The 22,702-nt window shown below is 39.2% G+C and overlaps 1 protein-coding gene across 2 annotated transcripts in view; it reads left to right on the forward strand.

The window, feature by feature from the left end:
• ERICH1 (glutamate rich 1) overlaps positions 1–22,702 on the forward strand; it is a 98,843-nt gene that overhangs the window by 9,546 nt on the left and 66,595 nt on the right. For both annotated transcript variants that reach the window (XR_013949497.1, XM_080587759.1), the window contains exons 2-3: positions 4,314–4,505; positions 21,141–21,275. Coding sequence is in view for 1 of the 2 variants with exons in the window: in XM_080587759.1 (XP_080443885.1) it covers positions 4,314–4,505; positions 21,141–21,275 (327 nt within the window). In the remaining variant the exon portion in view is untranslated. The remainder of the gene's footprint in view (positions 1–4,313; positions 4,506–21,140; positions 21,276–22,702) is intronic.

Raw genomic sequence — 22,702 nt, forward strand, 5'->3', positions numbered from 1 at the left:
GCAGTGTCGGTCTAGCTTAGTCCTTCCATGCAGGAAAGGAGCAGAGACTCTCTTCAAACTCTTAGAATTTGGTCCGGATCCTTCTGTTAATATTATTAACATTAATATTATTACTGTGCAGTGCCGCCTCTTCACCATTTCTGTAATATTGTGAAGTTTTCCTCTTGCAGGGTTGAACTGTGTTTTCAGTCCATTCAGCAACCTTGGCACAACATGCACAGCTGTGACCCTCCACACCACATGCACCTGTGAGCACGTGCAGTATGAGGTCTGGCATGTCCAGGTAGATTTGAAATGCAAAGTCATCTTTAGCTGATGATTATGGAAAGAATAATGCTTTTCGTGTCTGCATTATCTCGGTTTCAACAGCATACGCAGAGGCATTAAAAAAAATATAATCTACCTGTTATCACTGCTGAGGTCCTGTCACCTTCCTAGAAGGGAAAGAGCACAAAAAAAATGTGGTAAAAACTTCTTTGCAGTTTTGCTTGTGCTCCTGTTTGGGTTGTAAAGACATCAAATAGACACATCTTCCCACACGCTATAGTGAACGAAAATTATAACTCTGCCGTGATGACACAGAACCCCAAAATGTGGGGGTTCCTGTGCCATGTTCATCTAAGCTGGAGGCTTAGAGCTTCCCCCTGTTGTCCCTGTGTGACCAGGTGTTCAGAACGGTCTCTCCTTTTACTAATGTGTAACTATGGGGAAATTTTTCCGCACGTTGCAGAATACATTCCCTGTGAAACTCAGAAAGCATCTTCTTGTTTGCATCCTAGTGAAAATTAGAGCTGTCCAGAGACAGTTACACGTGAATACGTTCAAGAATGTCCTCCAAAACTTAGAAAACATTAAACCCTCTGATGCCTTGCACATCCGCGCTGTATGTGTGTGGCAACTTGCTGTTGTTCAGACTCCAAATACCTCATTCTTCATCTTCCTGTATTTTATACTCAACTCATGAGGTGTTCTAAAACCACATCTCCAAATTGCTTGTGATTGTTCTGAAAAAAGTCTGCTACCAAGAGTGGAAAAGTATTCCTGGGCTCTTGAAAGAGCACGCAGATCTGCGGTTCCTCCCTCTGTTTATATTGACCAGAAAACAACCCAATAAATATCTGCACATGCTTAGCTGTGCTACCGGCATGCTGACAGCGAGTATTATTCCATTGTGGAGCCCTGCTAAGTTAGACGTATCTCTGATTGCAGATGTTTTTCCTTGAATTGTCTTAAATTGCCTATCTCCCTTCAAGAGGTAGTTATTTTTAAGGGTCTGAGCAGTTTGTACCAGGTTTACAGATGCTGCGTAACACCAAAACCTCCAGGTTAAGGAGGGTTTTGAATGGGGAAGAAAAGTTCTGTAGCATCAGGCAAGAACAGCGTCCTGTGGTTAAGCCAATACTCGTGGATATCACAGGATTTTATTTATTTATTTAGTAATTGCAGCAGTAAAACCCTGAGGAAATGGTATCCTCTATCATCTGAAAAATGTTTTTGGTAGCTTAGCTCTGAGATGCAAAGAAGCAAAGCAGATTGCTTCTTTGAAATGTGTAAAGCTGTTGAGCGTGGCAGGATAGGTATTCCTCAGAGCATAATTTCCTTGCTCCTTGATACACAGGACAAACTTGATCAAAAAGGTTTGGACCACAGGCAGGTTTCTTTGTTTTGTCCAGGCAAGAATATATTTAGGATTCCAAGTATCTCAGACTAAATTAGTCTTTTTTTTTTTTTTTTCCAGCTACTCTGGTGATACTACCTTTTTATTTTCCCAAGGAAGGCGTGCTGCTGGGTTGCATTCCTTCCTGCTGCGTTCAAATGGCCCTGGAGATGCTCGAGGCCAGGCTGGATGGGGCTTTGGGCAGCCTGGTCTGGTGGGAGGTGTCCCTGCCCATGGCGGGGGGGCTGGAACTGGGTGGTCTTTCAGGTCCTTTCCAACCCAACCCATTCTGTGGTTCCTTGTCTGGTTCCAAACAGGGAGCTTGTCATGCCCTATGTGTTGCTGCTGCCCATTTCCATTGTTTTGTGGTTACTGGGACTTGTCACTCCCCTGAGGAGGTGCCTCTCAGTACCGCAGAGCTGCTGCCAGGCGTGAAAATACCACAAAGAGCTCCCCCACTTTGCACCCAGCTTCTTCTTCCTGTGTTTGTGCTGAAAACCAGTAAGATTGGATACTGCTTGTGTTGGCAGCTAGCCACATCTTTGCTGAAGTAACTCCATTGCTGTTAATGATCTAGATACATGTTTCACAAAAATCCCTCTAGCTTAGAAATAATGCTTTCCTAATATTTGTACCCTCCAAAGGCAAGTGTTGTGCAGCTTGCTTTCTCAAAACATAGGTTTTACAGATGAGGAGAACCCATGAGAATAAGAACATCATAAAACTGATCTCATATTGCTTCCCAGAGCAATGCTAATGTGCATTTGAGTATAGGAATTTATTTTTAAAATGAAAGAAGGGGGTGTTTGAATGGATGACTAGAAAAATCCAATTTTAAGGTGGGGAGCATAACCTCCGCTGTAGCTATTAGGAAGTTGGTTCTATTCAGCAGATTTGGAGAAAGCATATTTCCATATATAGCTTCATCAATATCTCAATGAGCACTTGCTTTGGGAGAAGAGCTTCCTCAGTACAAGTGCTTGAATGTCAATTTGGTAACAGCACTACTGAATTCCAGTAAAACGGTGCAGTGTTAGTAGCTGTACTCAGGGAGAGGATCCAGAATAAACCTGCTGGATAACTTGCTTAAAACTCAAGAGATCTGCGAAGACCAATGAACTTTTTCTTACCACGCTGTTTATTTCTGTCTACTTTCTCTAAATTTCCTGTAAGGCCAGTATATGTGGGTTTTGTCTTTCGAACTGTAGAACATCTGGGCAAGGAAACATTATTAAAAGAAAATACACGTTCAGTTGTTGAAACCTTTCTTTCTGGGAACAATAGTTTTAACACTTAGCTTGCAAAATGGATTGTGCTTTCTTGAAGGGGACGTCTCTGGTCTCTTGTCACAGGATTTTTCATGTCACTTTATGATGGATAAGTGTAGAAAAAATGAATTCAGGCATTGTAGACAAAGCTTTCTGCACAAGTACCTCTTCAGGCTTAACTCTTTTCTTAGGTCTTTTGATAAGATCAATGATTAATCAAGAGATGGGGTCCAAGCTAAGAGTTAGTGATTATGTATAAGCTAGTAGGAGCTCAAAAAAGGTTGAACAAGGTGTTCTCCCCAGTAGCTATTCATTTACATGACCGCTGAAACATCACCAAGGTGCTTGTGGGGAGATGGCAGGAAGATGAAGCTTTTCTATCCAGGACTGGTGGTTCAAGGATTTCTCACCTTGGTGAAGATGATTCCTTAGCTGTGGAGGAAAGCCACTTATTGAAGAGACTTATCTGATGATAGCACGCTCTTCTGTAAGCTGCAGTCTCCATGCAGGATTACTTTAAGAATCTGCACCAAGTCACTTGTATGGTGCCTCTACGCGTTCTGTTAAACTTACAATTGGAATCAAGATTACCTATTTTCCTCCAAATCTCTCTTCCTTCCTGCTCACCTCCCCCCCCATCCTGCAATATCTGGTTGACCACGTAGAATTTATGAAACAAAGGATGTTCTGCAATAGACAAATGTTTTAGTGGTACTTTATAATTTTATAGAACATGTTTCAATCACTTGAAGCAACATGCATGCATTCATATAAAGATGATAATTTTGTTGATGACTAGATTATTTACATATATTTCTTTTTTTTACTCAAATGCAAGCATCATTTGATTAAGTAGTAGCAGATTGCAGGTGTCATGAGAAGGTGGCCCATAAGAGGAAGAGGCGTAGAAGAATACTGCTACTTCTGTGGAAATAATTGGGTTACCATGTGTTCTGCTACTGTCTAATTTTAGTTTTTCCATGTGATTAAGCAGTTGTAGCTTACTGGTTTTAATGAGCGATTCAATTGCAATGCCTCTGCCAGAAGAGACCTGTATTTCGAGCAGCCTTGTTACACTTGTGTAGGAAGATGCTTGTTTTTAGAAGAAATTTAAAAATTAATGTGTGTTTAGCCTGCAAATGTACTGTGTTAATTTATTGCCAAAATCTAGTCAAACATATGTCATGTCACTAGCGAACTCTGGGGTTTTAAAGCTAGTTTATTCTCATGCAGTTTAGGACTTACTATATTAATTTTGATTTTATTACATGGGAGAGATAGGGACTGCTGAAGACAGACTTGCACTGAATATTTTTATTTTTTAATGTCTTCAACCACCTTTAAATCACTTTTTTTTTTCTATTTGAAAATGTTTTATTCCCACACAGTGTTCATAAGGAACGTACTGAAACGTCTCTATCCTGAAACTTCATCATCTCTTGTGCATACTTCGAGTGGAGAGGAGGAGGTGGTTCTCAGAAATCCGGGCTCAAAATCCAGAGAGAAGGATTTGGAAAATGTTCAGACTCTGTCAGCAGCTGCTAGTACATCAAGCGATGCACCCAGCAAATCATTTCAAGGTGAGACTGCATGCTCTTTTTTTCTTTTTTCTGATAATACGCTCTTAAATATAGTTCCTTTACTTGAGAACAGTGTAGTATCTACTTTTTTCATTCAATTGATGTTAGGAGACAAATCTGAATAAAAGTGCTAGTGGTACTTGATACCTAGAATACTTGCAGTCAGCGCATAAGTCCTCTGACAGCCAAGAAATAGCCTTGGTGTGTATGTGTGTATGCAGTGTCTAGCAGTAGCTAATATGAAGCTGGAGCCATGAGCTGGACTTCTGATCCTACTGGGTCCCTTCCAGCTAGGGATATCCTATGATTCTATAAATGCCTTTTATCTGTTTAACAGTGAGAACATTAATTATACTGGTACAGCTCTGCTCAACTGTTAGAGTTTGGAAGGATGAGATTGGAGGGAGTACAATGATCAGCAGTAATTTCCTGCCCTTGTGTTGCAACAGAAACCCCAGGTGGTTGTAAACCCAACAGAAGGTAAATACTAGTTCAGGCAATACATCCGTGCCCTGCTAAAGAGCGTTATTTTCAGTGTGTGTGTGTGCGCTGAAAGCGATGTGAATATTTTGACAGGTAAGCTAAAGTCTTTTTTTCAAATGGTTGTAAAACATAGGTGCTATTGCCAAAAGGTGACAGAGCTGTGAAATGAAGTAGCTGTGGTATTACTTGTGGGTGAAAGGCTCTGTGCTTACATGTAGAACAAGTGTGAATTGCTTTGTGTTGTAGCTCATCTAAAATCAAATTTTGCTGTAACTGAAAGAGGTCATTAAACTGTTTGACTTGAAATACAAAGGCACGTTTCCTTAGAGTATAAAAAGCTTTCTCCGGGGACGGTGCTTAGCTAGACCTGTTACTTACAAACAGAGAAGAACTGATCACAGATATGGTGAGGGACAGGAGATTAAAGTCCCAAAAGAAATGAGTATATTGGCTAGCAGAATTAGAAACCTGTACTATGTGAGAACAGACTTGTGTTGTTCAGGGATCTTGGTAGGATCCAATCGAAGACTGGTCTGAATATATAAAGGAGCTTGGGAGAGTTGGTTAATCGTCAAGAATAACCTTCTCGAAGCACAATAACAGCCCATTTTGTCATGCAGAAAGCTGAGCAAGTGTGGCTGGGTACCTGACTGAGCTTAGATATGTCAGAAGCAGCAAAGGGAAGGTGAGGCAAGGCTAGCTGGGACTGCAAGGCAGTCACAGGGGCAGTGTCTTCACTGTGGAAGCAGTCCCACGGTACCTGAAAACAGAACAGAGCAGGTGTGGTAACAATAACCAGGCTCAACCAACAGTCCAGTCACACAAGGCAAATCACCAGGTCTGTGGTCAAGCCAGTGAGTAAAATCTGAGTCAGGGTGTGCCACAGTCGGGGTATGTGGCCAGGGGCAGGCATGCTGCAGTCCGACTCAGGCTGGGATTGAGGGTCAGAGCCTCAGCTTGAAAGGCAGCTCCTGAGTGAAGTGAGGAGAGGCCCCAGTGAGGTGGTGCTTACACATCTTCATAAACAACTCTTTCTTCACAGCAGTCTGGATCGACAGCTGGCCGTAAGTGCAGGCAGCTAAGCTTGTAGGAGAGGTCTCTTGGACCCTATAGCACAGAAAGAAAATAGAGAGAAGGGGAAAGCAGACATTAGCTTCTGTGAAATGCATTTGTAAGGCATTCATGAGATGTGGGAAGAAACAAGAAGCAACGGGGCAGCGTCTGGAAGGCTAAAGGAAATGTGGCCTAACTGCTCAATGTGCAAGGAACTAGTAATTGAAGACAAGGAAAAGGCTGAGGTGCTTAGTGCCTCTTTTGCCTCAGGTTTTTACTGTTAAGATTTGTCCTCAGGCCTCCAAGGACCCTGAGCCTAATGATAAAGTCTATGGGAAAGAATCATTACCCAGAGTAGATGGTGATGATGGCTGGGGAGTACTCAAGCAAATTGCATGTTGGTGGGACAAGATGGTGTGCATCCAGGGAATCTGGCTACTGGCTTGTGAAGCTGCTTTCTATCATCTTTGAAAACTCATGGTGACTAGGAAAGACAAACATTATACCCATTCTTCAAGAAAGGCAAGAAGGAGGATCTGGGAAACTGCAAACATGTTATAGAGTAAATCCTTCTGGAAGATATTTCCAAGCATGGGAGGGACTAAAAGGAGACAGGGAGCAGTAAGCCTTGATTTAACAAAGGCAGGTTGTGCCTCATCAACCTGATTGCCTTCTATGATGGCATGATTGGCTTGAAGACAGGGATAACATCCTACATGTTGCTTAATTTTTAGCACGTCCTTCAACGCAGCCTACCACAGTGAGTATTCTCATCACCAAAGGGGTGAGATATCAGCTAGGCAAGTGAATGATCGGATAGGTGGATAGACTGCCAGTCGTCAAAGTTGGTGATCAGCCATATGAAGTTCAATAGATGCCTTTGTGCTAGTGTGTACCTCGGGGATTAATACTGGACTGTAAAGCCCTGTGTCTGGCACAGAGTAACTTACAGTGCAGGCTGGGGATCAAAGCAGCTCTACCAAAAAGGACCTGGGGTGCTGGAGGACACCCAGCCAGGTGAGTCAGCAGAGTGCATCCTTGCAGCAAAGAAGGCTGACTACAAGTTGTGCTGTATTAGCAATATAGCCAGTAGGTCAAAGGAAGCAGTTGTACCTTTTGTGAGAATGTAGTAAGAGTAGCACCTTACTTGGGTGAGACTGTGTTGGAGTGAGGCCGTACTGGAAGTACTGTGACCAGTGGGATCCTTAGTAGAAGGAAGGTAGTGACAAACTAGAGCGAGTCTAGTGGCAGGCACCATGACGGTCAGAGAGCTGGATCACCTTACGTATGAGTAGAGACAGAGAGAATTGAGCTACCTTAAGTTTTGAGACAAGTAGGAGGAAATATCCTTACTTCAGCTACCAAGTGGGTGGAGGGAGTAAACAGAAGACTGAACGGTAGAACAAACACATTGAGGCAGGTGTGATTCCCTGGGGTGGGGAGGCAGGTAAAATTCAGCCTTGAGGCTGATCAAGCATTGGAATGGGTTGCTTAGAAGAGGGTTCTGGCATCTCTATTCTTGGAGATGCTAAAAATTGAGCAATGTACTGGGAAACTTGATCTAATTGAATCAGTCTTGAATGACTGATGACCTCTGTAAGTTCTTTCCAACGACCACTGTTCTATGCATCTGTTGCCTTTTTGTGTTTGTGGGGTTTTTTTTTGTTGTTTTGTTTGTGTTTTTGTTTTTTAACCAAAAGAAAAAAGCAAACCCTCCACCCCTTCTGCAATGAGGATGGCTAGTAACAACCTGGCTACAGTGCTTTCGTACATCCATCCATAATGGAATTTGCCTTTGAAGGTTTGTGTGGCTGTTGTCCTGTGTTGCATCCTGTTAAAGTTACAGAACATTACCTCTTAGTCTCTACTTGTTGCATTTCCGTGTTTTTGCCCAGTATGTTTTTCTAGATCCGTACTTTTCTGAAGCTGATTGATAATGAGGCACAATTTTGAAAGGCTGATAAAGCGTTAAACTTATGCTATAAAGTGATATTTAATAGCATTTGGAAAGAATTGTCCTTTGGAAACAGTTAACAGTGTTTATTTCCTATGATGAAGACACACTGAATAAGTGTAACTACAGGGTAACATCTTATGCTGAAAATGCCTTCATTTGTACTGAGTGCTTGTTGTTCCTTATAAATTATGGTCTGCTCAAATTCCAGTTTGAAGTGGCAGGTGAGGAGAGCTTAGTTAATCTTGTGATGTGCAACTCCTCTGTTTTGTTAACTTTAAGAACACTGTTTTAGGAACCAGGTATAAACACAGGCTTTTTATCCAAAATCCCACTGCAGGTAAAATACAGCTCATGGGAAAGAGAAGGTGAAGCAAAAAAAGAACAGCTCCTTATCTCCTTATTTAGGATTTTCACAGTAAAGCAATAAGACTGCCCTTTAAATTAGCAGCAAACTACCAGAGCTTATTTTCTGTTGGAGGCAAGTAAATGCTATGGTACTACAAAAGGGGTTCCGCCTTAATTGATGTTCTATAAATGTCTACTAAAAAAAAAGAGAGAAGTCTTGGAGCAGGTTGTAGGGATAAACTCACAGGAAAAGAGAAATCGGTTACCAGCTGTGATGCCGGTAGATAACCGTTCTTTTCTGGTAATGGCTTCATTCAAATTTAATAAGAGCTCTTGCATGAGTAGTCATTTACATGTTGTGATTTTTATGGCATTGAACACAAAGTATATGTTTAGTGATAGGCTGTAAGATTTGGAGCAATCGACCGCGTAGTCTTGGAAAAAGAAAGGCATAAAGGCATTGATCATTTTTTCTGATCTTATATTAAGTAACCTCTTTTTTTAGTACAACAAGGGTTATGGGCTTTGATAATTATGGAAAAGCTGGCTGTTTAAGGGGGAGTAATCTGAGTTCAAGATGGAGAATGGAAAATGAGAGGGATTTTTAGCATAGATATGAACTCCTTCCTAGTTTGAGAGTGATTGTCAGTTCTACAAAAATGTACTGAAAAATTAAATTTAGTGTCAGTAAGAAATTGAGGACTTCCATAAAAGGAACTTGACTTAAGGTCCAAGTATTTTCTAGCATTAAGTAACAGCTTTTACTACAAAGCTTGTCACGATGTTTAGCTTGCCTTTAACACCAACTTTCAAATTGTGAAAATAGTTACCAATATTCACGAGCTAACCCATTCCCCCCAGTTTCGTGTATTTATTATAATGCCATTTGTAGCATTGCTGTAAGCGTATCTTGAAGTATAATAGGAAATATGACCATAAAATTTTAAGATTGTACTTTTGAATCTTGATCCTGTAAATACTTGCATTTATATGCATCTTTTCAAATCATGTAAGTTAAAGTTAAGATGCTGAAGTATTCAAAACACAGAACCAGTGTTTATGGCTGGTTCTCATTTAATCTTGAAAGGTATTAATAGTTTAGTATCAGAAATGATTATCCCATAAAATTCCACACACAGTTCTGGAACTGAAGCTTACAGAATAGTTGGAGATGAAATAAAAATTCTGAGGGACACTGTCCTTTATGGCTACAAACTGATCTTCTGAATTACATTTACATATTCTTACAGATGCTGGTAGTTCTGTTAGGGGTGGAGAAAACGTGGAGATGCTGCTCTTCTTCTGAATCCCAAAAGGGAGAATAATTGCTTATATCTCACTCTTAAAAAGATTTTTAAGTGACTTTAAAAAAAAAAAAGAAATAAATCTGTGGCCAAAATTTTGGGAGTATACTTTCCCTTCAGATTCTAATTTTCCTAAATCGATTTTTTTCCCCTATTCTGCTATAGTATTCAGTGAGAAAATTAATTTAACCAAAAAAAAAAAAGATTTATTTAGCACTAGGACAATTAAATAAGACTTTGTAAACATTTCTTCCTTTCAGGAATCTGATTTTTTCTATTGCAAGAGTTACAGCTCTTAATTTCAGAGGATTGTGAATAGAGTTTCTTCTTGCTTCAACATAAAATTTAAAGAGGTTCTAGACAGCCTGCTTTGTTACCTTAAACCTTTTAAAATCAAGGCAATTAACCTGAGCCTTGTTGAGTGCCGAAGTATTAAAGAGCAAATGGAAAACTGAAATCTCCTACAAAGAAGGGGATTTAACTTTCCTTTCCATGACCTTGCAAATACGCTTTCAAGTGTAAATACCTAAAAACTTCTTGTACTGAAGGAAAAGAAAAAGTGTCTAGCAGATGACTAAGGAAGCATTTCTAAGTATAAATTACTCACTTAAATGTGGCCTTTGTCTAAATTTTGTATTTTGAGGATTGATTTTGTTCATTTCCAACCCTTTTTAGGGCAGGATCTACCTGCAACAAGGATTAATTTCATGGTGATGTTTCTCTTGAGACCTGTAATACTGTGATTTCTTTACTTTTGTTGATACTTTAAAATCTCACTAATTACTCATAAAACCTTTAATAGTACATATTCAAAATAGACTTCCATGCTTCTGGCTAGAAACTTCAGACTTGCTACCTTTCGAATTGAATTTTTAATGGCCTCCCTAATCCTGGGTCTTTTTCTTGGCCAGAATTACTAGCTATCTTTTAAGGGACTTGGGATTTACTGATTGATGTTTACCATCTTTGTTATAAAACTTAAAATCTAAGAATTGAAGATGAATAATTGTATACAGGTGAAATATATATATATATTTTTTTTTCCTTCAATGCATGTTTCACTTTTGGCTTTTTTTCCCCTACTTCTGGAAACAAAATCGAAATGCAGAGGGCCTAGACAGTGTGAGATCTTGTGGAGACATCCTATCTATTCTTTTTTGTTTATTCCTTTTGTGGAAGTGTTAATGAAGAAAAATGTGAAGATATTACTATTCCAAAGTTCAAAGTTTTAATTCGGGGGATTGGGGGAGAATACTAAATTATTCTACCAGAGTAGACAAAAATGCAGTTTAATCCATGTTCTTAAAATAAAAACGTGAATCTTACCACCTGTGGAATATCCCAGCATCGCTGGGTTCCGTGTATGGATTTCCTGTTAAATTCAATGCAGCTGTTAGACTTTTCTTTCCTTGTGCGGGTTGTCCACCTTACCCTTTCCCTTAAAGTTGTTAATGCTGTCAGTACACCGTGTTTCAGAAATTATCAGAGTTGGGATTAATGGACTGTCTCCTTACTAGCTCTACTCCTGTATTGACGGAAGCACCTAGAAGACAACACTTGTCAAAGAAATATATATATGTATATGGTCAGCACTGGCTTTCAGCTGAAGTGCATATGCTTAAGGACTCAGACTCTAGCAGCACACAGTGCAGTGAGCAGCTTTAGGGACTGGTTCAGCATCACTTCAGCGGTAAATTGCTCAGAAAGGCTGTCTATTGTGAATAAGCTCAAGAGCAATGGAGATTATAATTACACAACAAAGTGTTGTCACACAGTCTTGTGTTCTTCTCCCAAGAGTCTATAAATTCTCTCATTACATGCTTTATTACAATGGCTTTATGCTGTGCAAATGGAACAAATATATCCAAAAACGAATGTTTGACAGAAGACACCAACCTCCTGTGGTTATGGTGGAAACAGTGTTCAACCAGATTTCTGAGCTGGTAGCTATGTGCTTGAAAGGGAATGTAAAGATCTGGGGCTTGGGGGAGGAAAAAGATATTTATATCCTGTCTCTGTTCAGAGTGAGTGGGCTGCCTGTATAATATCTGTAACTTCAGTTGTGACAGAAACAGCCTTGTCGTTTGGTCTCTGGTTCCCCTAGCAATGCTTTTTTGCTGCTGGTTGACCCGTTCTTTCCTTTTCCAGTGTTCTTGCATGTGTACGTACACTTGCTCTTCTCTTCTACATCTTCATTTCAAACAGCTTAGCTTTCATAGAGAAATCTGCTGGCTTTTGTGACAACTGAAAGCAATTTAACAAATAGCTCATCTAATAGTATGTAGCAGTTGCTTAATTGGAGTAGAAAATGCCAGCTTTAGCTGTATGTATAAACAAGCTCTAAACCTAACTGTAGCCAGCTGCAGGGAAGCTCATTACCTCGAGAAAGGAAACAGAAAATGGCTTGTGTAAGGTTATCTCGATAAAATGGACTTGTTTCAACTAGAGGAAGGCTAACAGACAATCCTGAGGTAAACCTAACTTCATTGTAGTTCGTGTGTGTGTTGGCATTTGCACTGTCCGCTCTGGCTCCCCGTTTGAAATTATTTTAATGCATTAATGACAAAACAGGTTGTGCGAGATGCCTCTCATGCTCCCATGTACGCTGTGAGTGTAGAATTTCAGCTGTCATTGTCAAAATTGTAGTTATTCAGTCAAACTTCATGTTTGCACTGCTTGCTTCCTACTTGTCTTTCCCACCAAATGTACCTTCTAACCGTTACTTGAAATGAGTGGAAGTGTTACACTGTGAATTTGTTACTGAATTAAGTTCAGGGCAAAGGATTTTCCATATTTTTTGTACTCCCGGGAGTTGCATTATTTTTGTAAGCAAATGAGAGTGGACTTTTACTGATGACTATGAAATAAAAATTGCGGGTTTGGGGGGAAAAGGAGTGGTTAAAACCTTAAACTTTGTTTACTTTTATTCTGGTGAGCACATCTGTTTGTTTCCTGGACTAGTTTCAGGTAAGTCCCAGTAATAACATAATCACTTAATCAGTGAGTGCAATTAGCTAATTACAGCAGAGACATGGCCTTTTAGATTCAGTGCTGCTACATTATTTTTTAAATTCTGTTGATTGACAGGTGGTATGAATTTGGCTTTTGAAAGGTGTGTTCATATTTGTGTGAACAAATAAGATCTACAGCACTAGGAGAAATGATAGAGCTATGTGCTAACTGAAGATCTTTAAGATAGCTTTATTCTCGTGTTTATACAACTTGATTTCTTAGACATATAACCAAAATATCATCTATTATCATATTCTAGGATGTATACAAGACAATGAAGCTGTTAAATAAGTAGCTTAATACTTTAGCTATATAGTGTTTCATCATTACCTCAGATATTCAGCTTTCAGGAAGTGAATACAAAGTGGTACAAGCTGCTAATTTTTTTTTGATAGTATATACCTCACCTGTATACAATTATTATTCTTCTGTCTCAGAATTCTAAAATTTTCATCTACCTGTAGTCAGATTCTGTTCTGGAAAGTATTTTTCTTGATTTCCTAGTTCATGGTTTTTCCCTACTTCATTCTCACTTTGCGTTGTGCTTTTTCCAAAGGAATGTTGGTGTTTCAATAGTTCATACATAGCTAAAGAGTGGGAAGAGGAAGAAGCATCTCCACTTTTCTTTGTTTTCTCTGTGGCAGTGTTTGCTAGGTCTAATGTAATGAAGCTGAGTTTGGGTAATAATAGTAAGTCCTATCCTCAATAAAATGAGCTATAATACAGCCTTTCTTGATGTCTAAAAAATAAAATCTTAAGAGTTAGCGTACTTGTGGGAGGTGGTGAGGCAAATAAATTTGAGCTCTCTCGTTCCTTGCTTTTTATGAATTTCCCATCCCAACTTTGGGCCTCGTAAAATGGCTATATCTTTATTGACCTCAATTTCCTTCTGAAGTTTTTGATTTCCATCAAGCTGAGGGAAAAGACAGTGATGAGGAAGTACTTCTGATTTTTTTTAAGTTGCTTTCTTTTAATCTTCTAGTCCTCTGAGCATACTTATATTAAACTTCTTCAACCTGCAGACTTTAGTAATCTAATGAGGTATATAAATTCCTTGTTTGACGATGTCACTTTCATTGATAACTTCTTCAATTATTCCGTTGGAGATATTAACAGGAAACAAAATGGTTTACAAATGTGTTTTAATCCAAACTTATAGATGAGTGTCATTTTTCTCTGGCTACAAAAAAAATGCTTGCAAGAAATAAAAAAAAAAAAAATGAAAACAGTTCCTTGTTTTTTTTTTTCTTTGTATAGCTATATAATGACCTGTGGTGTACTTTAAAATAGGAAAAGAAAAAAATCTTTATTAGTTTTTAGATCATCCTACACCTGTTTGAGCTCTTAAGAAAGAAATTGGATTCCTGCTTTTAATACAAATGAGTATATAATAAGGCCGAGTATTCAGTGGAAACAAATGTTAATCTTATACTATATAGAAGCTGCAATCTATGTGAAAATAAATACATGGCCATAAAAAGTGTGAGATGTGCAAATACGCTGGTAGAAATAAACTACCAGCATTTAGAGTCAGAGAAATCATGAGAGACAGTACAGCAAAATGCTAATAAATGGGAAAGACTTCAATGAGCCTGCGGCGTAAATAATGAGCCAGCTTTGAGAAATAGTTATGGGTGAATTGCCACAAAAAAAACACGCCCTATTCTAAAGTCCTTAAGAATGGGTACTTTGCCCTTAGTTGTGCATAAGCCCTAATAGCACTTTAGGCACTGAAGATCTCAGTGCTGCTGAACGACAACATTATAATTGCATACTTCTCAGCTGGATGATGAATCTGAATAAGGAAGTGTTAAGATGACCTGTGACGGGTGTTTGAACCTTAGATTTTAAATTAACTTTCAGTTTTATTAAAGCAAAACACTTTAAAAGCAGAACATAAAATCCAAAGTAGATGGCTTTTCTAATGTAGCCAGGGCTTAACAAAAATAATTACATTAGCACTACTTCTAGATGTATGAGACCTTTAATGTAAGGTAGGCATGTGGATCATTGTTAGTTTGGGTGCTGTTATTCATCTTTCCATTCCCCTTCCCCTCTAATCAAACTTGTGCTTGAATACATAGGCTGAAGCATAGCTTTTTAAATGTGATGTAGACCCTTCTTTCCAAAAATATTGCAATACACTTAGCTGAAAAGGCTTGGAGGTCTGTCCCACCAAATTTACGGCTGCCACTGGGTGGTTGTATCTAGTTCCATTGAAAAATCTAGTCATCGTCTTAGGACGTTGGAAAGGACGAATTGTAAGGTTGAGCAGCAGTTACCCTCTTCCTTTTCCATTGTGTCCAATTTGCGTAGAATCATTAAGGTTGGAAAAGATCTCGCAGATCATCTGGTCCAACCATCACCCTATTACCAATGTCACCCACTAAACCATGTCCCTAAGCACCAGGTCCAACCTCTCCTTGAACACCCCCAGGGATGGTGACTCCACCACCTCCCTGGGCGACCTGTTCCAATGAGTGACTATGCCCGCGGGGAGAGAGCTGCTGTAGGCGTTGGTTCCAGCCATACCTTCCGTCTGTGTTAAGCCATGGGCAAGTGCTATTTCCCAGAGGAACTGCCTGGGGAAACCTTGTACTCATCCAGTCTCTTGAGAAGCTTGGTGGTCTTGTGGTGCTTAGGGATGTGGTTTAGTGGGTAATATTGGTGGCTGGGGGACCGTTGGACCAGAAGATCTTGGAGGTCTTTTCCAGCCTTGCCTTTATGATTCTGTGAGGACCAGGTGCAGATTGTCATACATTAGTCTTAATTCCTCAAAGGAATTAAGGCAGGATGAAGGAGAAACTGCTGCTGATCATCCATCTTGGTAGCTTTCCAGCAGTGTGATAACTTGCACAAGCTGCTGTGGGCCAAGGGTCTGTGGGTAGAAGACCTAGTTTTATTTATTTAATTGAAGTATTAAATCACCAATTCATAAAGGGAATGCTTGGGAAATAAAGGGAATGCTTGGGAAAGACTCCATAAGCACTGGCTTTGTTTACGTTATAGCCATTTCCATTAGTTGAGCAGAGGGAGCAGCACCTGTAACTTCAACTTTCTCTTTTTAATGAAGTGTCGCTTAGAGTGACATGGAGTGTCAGGATGGAGGTTGGAACGAAGTGACTTGAGTGACAGCATGCTGCCAGGCACAAGTGGTGTACAGCCTAAGAACAGGGAGCAGACTTGTATAATGTGGCCAGGCTTCTACTGCCAATTTGGGAGTGAAGCAAAAACATGCTATTTCTTGAATGTTGAAGTATAGCAGACCTTTTCAGTCTAAAGACAACTGTGTCCACTGTAGCAGAAAATAAGGTCAATCTAGAAATTTTAGTACTGCCATCTAAACCGCTACGCAGTGGCCAATGGTGTTGCTGAAAAGAGTATTGGAATAAAGTAGGCATATTGTACTGCTTCTGCTTCCCAATAATGTTGTCCAACAGTTCACAACCTGGGTATTTTCTGAGCTGGAGGTATGCACTTAATTATATTTTTTTCTTTCATTATTTATTTATTTGAATCTATGTAAATTGTACAACTTTGAGTAAAAATGCACACTCTGAAATCTTACCTGGCAAGCAAGGGAATTTATCATTCAAAACAGAATAGCAGACATCTTTAAAACTGTAAATCTGAAGTATACTCTGCAGAAGAAAATGATTTTTCAGTATTCTGATGCAGGTATTGGTGCCATTGAAATACATGACAATAGCAAATAGTGTAACTTGAGATCATTAGATATCCGAAAGCCATATGGTTAACTTTTATTTAGAAAATGATGAAGAATCTTTGGAAGGTGTGTGTCTTTACCCAATGACTGGCTTGAGTGGCTCTCCTCATTTAAACAATAAAGTACATTTAATGAGGGGGATGGATTGGATACTAATGTTTGCAGATGAGAAATTATTTAAGGATTAATTAAATCAGAAAGATTGGGCACTTTAGAGGTGTTAAACAAGCTAAAACAATTACCGTGATAGTAAATTATGTCTATTAGCTCTTCGTAAGGGAGTTCCTTATCTTCGTGAAAGCTAAGTTCCCACCTGCAACAGTGACTTTGTACCTAGCAAAGTAGCACAAAGCTTCCATTAGTGTGATGGTTGTCACTTGGCTAAAACAAATGTCCTAGTTTCCATGTCATAGCCTCAGTCTAATTTATATTTAATGAAAATGAGGGCTAGAATATAGTCATATTCAACAAATAAAATGCACTAATGCAAACATTTTAAGAGACAGCAGACCACCTTCGAGCCTCACATTTGTCAAGATCCTTTCTTCTGCGGTGGGGTTACAGTAAATGCTAACCTGAAGAATATCGACTTCTGTAAAAATCTCTGTCACTGGATTAATCAGACCTTGGCTTTGATCCAGCATCAATCCCGGCCTTCCTGGGGTTTTCTGTAAGGAACTCTTCTGAGGCTAAACTCTTCTCCTGCACTTCCCCAAGTGACTGCTGGGTGTTTCCTAGGAGTAACTTCCTAAAGCCAGGCACAGCCTCTTGGCTACTGTTTGGAAAAGTCTGCAAGAGGTTCTGGCTGACCACTGGTCCTGGGTCCTCTATTTGCTCTACTACTTCCACCCTGTGGAAACACAGGGATTGAAACTAGATGACCTTTAAGGTCCTTTTCAACCCAGGCCATTCTATGATTCTAGGAAACTCAGTGCTTGGTTATCCAGGCTTTCTGAGTTGCAGGAAAGCACTTGCCAGTAAAGACAGATAGGGAAACTATTTAGTGGAGGTGGCAGGGTTTTGGTAGCAGGAGTGCTGCGGGGGTGGCCTCTGTGAGAAGGGTCCAGGGGCTGCCCTGTCTTGTTCCACAGCTAACAGCTAATTCCAGTTCCTTCCAAAATAGTCCCACAGCAGGACTGTGTTTCCCAATACCCGGACCTGTAATTAAGTATTTATATTAACTGGCAATAAATTAACTTCTCCTAGTGAAGTCTGGTTTGCCCGCAGCAGTAACTGGTAAGTGATCTCCTTGGTTTTATCTCAGCCCAGGAGCTTTCCCATGCCTGTTTGCCCTGTTAGTTCCCTCCACCCCATACTCTCCAGCCGAGGGGAAAACGAGCGAGCAGCTGGGAGGGAGTTTGGTTGCTGGCCAGGGCCAACCCACCGCAGAAACACGAAGCCTCATTACTGCCCAGGGATTAATCACTTTTACCAGCAAGCACAGGGCTGAGGTCATATGAATGCAGCTGTGGCCAGAACATGTTCAAAGTGTTGCCAGGTGTGACAGCACAAAGATGTTCAGGCTGAAGCCATGCTGAAATACCCGCACTCCAAGTTGCAGGTAGGAGAAGGCTTTAGAAGCTTTTAAGATTCCAAAATTAACCTGAAACAAAATACACTATTTTTACCTGAAATGAGGACAGACTGAGCAGTTGGCAAATTTACTTGGCTAAGATGAGGTGGAAGCTTTACTCTCAGCTCCTTAAGAGGTCCCGTACTTGTGTGTGGCAGGGCAGCACGCGATAACATAGCTAGCCGGGCTGCTGACATCCTTGCAGATGTAACCTTGGTAACGATGCGGTTTAGATGCACTTCCCCACTCCGTGCACAAGGTTGATTTATATGCAAAGGAGCCTTGTGTGGGGAAAGTTGTGGACTGGAATATGAATAGGAGACAAGTTGATTCAAAATATTTATTCTGTATTCTTAGTTTACCTTTAAGAACGATATTTGTTCATTTTTGATTTCTTAAGCGTTCTTTAAATGTTTCTTTTTTTTATTGAATAAAATAAAACCACAGAAACTGTTAACTGTTTGCCTATGCTACCTGTGGATAAGCACCTAACACTTTCTGTGTGCAAATACAGTAAGACTTCTGCGTTTTCTCTTTGTGATGCATTAGACAAGAAAAAAACACCCACTATGCTTCTTGGATAAGTTTTGTTCAATTTCCCATAACACCTTAAAGTTACAAAAATGTGGCTCCCTCTAAACTGTAGTTCTTTTCTTAATGATGCTGCAACAAATCACTTAGAGATTCACTGATAATTGGTTTGATCTAGTTTCATTACTGGAAATATCAATTTGGTGAATTCATGACTTTTAGCTAGTAGGAAGAAGAGCATATTTGAGTACTTCCAGTATCTGATTATTTTCATTAGTTTTAAATATACGTATATATTTTAAAAATAGTACAATGTCATGTTTTTATGTGCTTATCGGCTTTGCAACAGTGTTTAGGACTTTATGATCAATCCGTCTCTGCTTAGCCCAGGGAGACTGGCCTCAGTCTGGAAAACTCCAGACTTCATGGTTTGAGACTGAGCAATTGATGTGCTGAGATTATACAGCTGTGCTCGGACTGTTTTTAAGATATGGTAACTGTGTGGTTTTACATACTTCTACAGGATTAACAAAGACTAATGCCTTATTCATGGTTTATAAACTACTTTAAGATGTACATAGAGTACATAATATGGGGACTTCCATTTAAAAATTTCTTAAATTTCTTTTGAGTGCTTGCTCCTTTACATAATAACAGTTGTTAATGTTCTTCTTCACAAGAGTAGGTGTTAACAGATTTTCCCCCAAATTGGGTTTTGTTCAGCTGTTTTGTCCTAGGAGGTCAATATATCTCCCAATAAATCCAATTCTTGTATAATTAAAGGGTTTAAGTTAGCCATGACTACTGCAAATTGAGTTTAATGTCTTACAGTTGTCTATGGTTTTTATAGAACTCAAATATAAAGGGGGGGGGGAAAAAGGTGTGAAATGCAGGGAAATAATTTTTTTAAATTATTCAGAAGGGAATAATTCAAAATACATTTACACATACTTGCAATTTAAAACTATCACCAATTAACACTTCATCATTCATCAACATGGGGGGAGAACAATGCAAGTACTGCCAGTTCAGTGACTTGGCATCAGCTTCGCAAAAAGGACTTGTAAAAGAATTACTCAAAATTAATTTTAGTTAATCTTTTTCCAAATCACATAATTGCTCTTCATCATATTGTATTAATTATTTAACTTCCTTTATTATCCTTTGAAGCATCATCAATGTTGGTTTGAAATTTTTTGGCTTGTTCAAGAAAAACAACTATTTTCTCATGTATTATCAAAATAAAAAGATTGCATCCTGATAATAAAAACCACTGTGATATGTAGCTTTTCAAAAGTGCCTTAAATATTCTGAAATGTAATCATCACAGATATCGAAGGTGATCAGTCATGCTGAACTCTTTGAAGTGTTTTATCTGAGAAATTTCAACCTGTATAGATAAATTACATACTTGGATAGAAAAGAACTTGGTGAAAGCTATTTCGTTATAGAAATAATTCTTGTTAGGGATCTGTGTTTCTATCAGACACAACTATATTTTAAATATTGAGGTATTTATCTACCCGTTGCTACAGCTTGGTAATGGGCTCGGATCATCTCGGATCTTGCACATCTGTGAAGAGGCTAATTTTGTGCACCTGCCAAAGACCTTTTCACCAAGTAGTATTACAATATTTACAACATTTCCATCTATCTTTAAATGGGCAAGTTGCCCTCAAGGAGGGAAGCTTTACGCTGTGTTGGTGCTGGCTTATGGAGCAAGCTGATGTGAAAAGAACATGCTGAACCGTCTAAAATTACAGTGCAGCATCTGGAGACAACCTGAACATCTTGGTCTTCTGGATAGGCTTTTTGTCTCTCTGTAGTTGATCCCTACTGTTGTCATTACAGAGACAAAAAAAAAAAAAAGTAACTGGAACAGAGAAGCATCAGTCATTCCTACAGTTACTTCTTGCCTAGCAAACAAATGTCAGGATTGCGCAAGAGTGGTAGTACATTTCTAAATACCTCTTTAAAGGGGAAAGAAATTTTACAAAAACAGCCTGCTGCTATTGTAACAAATGGTATTTCTTATATAATGAAATAGTTGGGAAGCTGGCCCTTGGCACTCTTTGAGAAGAGATGGGGAGGTGAACCCTCTTGGGCAGTAATTGCTGAGGCTTAGTCAAGTGTGGTTTTCAGACTCTATCTTTGTGCCCTTTACAACTGCACCTAGATTATATCTTAAAAAGTCTGCAAATAGACGAACCACACTTCTGTGATTCTACTTCTGTGATTTTTTTTTTATTACTTGTATGACTTTTAATCTTTCCATCTTCTGTGAAACAGTTCTTACAAAAATAGTGTCTGCTCATGCTGAACAGGGAGAAATATGTGGTGTCTTTTAGTGTATCACTTTAAGTGGAAGCTTCTTAAGTTAGGGCAGAAGAATTCTATGGCCAAAAAAAAAAAAAAGTGTTTCTAATGGAAAGAACTAACCTCTGGAGAATTAATTTGTAGCTGCTACAGAATTCAGTGCAATTTTGTTTCTCATAGGATAATTTCAGTATTCCATATCTGGCACTTTCTTACTTTCTTTTTCTCTGTAATGATTTTGAGACCACTTGTTATCATTGCTGTAGTTGGCAAAATGTTTGAGAAAATCTTTACCAAGATCAATAGCAAGACACCTTGTTTTTCTGTTTTGTAGGTAGTGACGATACAGTTCTGCCTCCAAGGAGAATGTACACGGTGAATCTTCCTCCTGAGGGTTATGTTGCTGTTACTCAAGATACTAATAGTATTTCAGTTTCTGAAAACTCGGAGGATAGTGCTGACTCTACAGGTAAGTTTGTATGGTTGTTACTGTGATTAATTTTTCTCAGAGAAACTTGCTAGCAAGCCTTACCAAGTAGATCCAAATTGCAACAATTAAGTATTTAAACTCTTGCTGCCAGTGGGTGTCACTGTTTTGCAACATAAGCAAAATTGAGATGTATATTCTTATGGGTTCATTTCCTTTGTTAGTTTGAAGATCAGATTCAGTGCTCGTTTATAACCATCCAGTACTGTTGACCTTGCTGAAATAAAATAAAGTGTATCTGGAGACTAAGTCTTCAGCTTCTCCCATTCAAGTACCACATGTATATAATGCCTGCTTACAGTCATATTATTTTTAAGAAGAACGCTAGGTAACATCTGTTTTACTAAGTCGTAATGCTGATATTCTGGGGAGTTACCAGAGGCTTACCTCTCCCTGTTGGGAGAAGTTCACCTGATGGGAGGTGATAGGAAATCAATACCAATCCATAAGCTTTGAGAGGTTTTCTGAGGAGAAGTTGTGACCAGATAATTTCAGAACCTGTCAAAGGATAGAAGAGAAGCAGAACAGGATCTGTAGAGGAATAGTCTCTTAAGTGAACTTCAATAAGAAACATAGTTTTCTGAATGTTATTGCTGCAATTAAAGTGATTCCATCTGTCTTAGAAAGAAGTGCTAAGCTTACATAAGACAGATCCATTTCGTTTTTTTAAATTGCTATGTTTCTATGGATGTGTTTGTTCAAAATTGTGTATCACTGTCATTTGCTATGATGTTATTAACAGCTACTAGGAGCAGTCAACAGCAAAGTAAACATCTAGGTAAGCCTGCTGAAGTAAAACATTTAATAAATAGTAGTTTACCAAGTACTGCTTATTTGGAACTTGGAAACTGACTAAGGAAAACTTGAGACTCAACCTGCAAATATAGAAAGGGAAGTGTGCCTTGCCTTTTGAAAACAGTACCCACATGGGTGAATTTTCATCTCAAAAATTGGGTCTGTACTCTATTCAGAGCTCTGTTCATGATATAGGCTGTGGTTAGTATCGTGTTTGTTACACGTGGGTAGGCATCTCACCTTTGTGTGGGGAAACATGCCATGAAGGGAGCCTGATACACACTTGAATCTGCATATGAGGGTAGTGCAACAGAGTCAGTGTACAGCATGACTGGTGGCACACTGAATGTTCTTTCTCACTGTGAAATTAAGAGATGTTTTGTCTTGGATTAGGGAAGAAATAACTTTATCAGAGTAATATAACAGTACATCTTGATACTATCAGGATTAAGGTAAGGAAGGTATTTCAGTGCACAACTTGCAAGTTTTGCTTTTCCTGTTGTAAGATAGGATTCACACTCAGTCCAGATTCTATTCCTAAATTATCCTTCCGTTTTAATTATGTAGTTATCTTTGGACAATTCATTGGGTTCTACAGCATTTCGGGTTTAAGA

The sequence above is a fragment of the Anser brachyrhynchus genome, assembly GCF_964034855.1.
Source record: "Anser brachyrhynchus genome assembly, chromosome: 3".
Lineage (NCBI taxonomy): Eukaryota > Metazoa > Chordata > Aves > Anseriformes > Anatidae > Anser > Anser brachyrhynchus.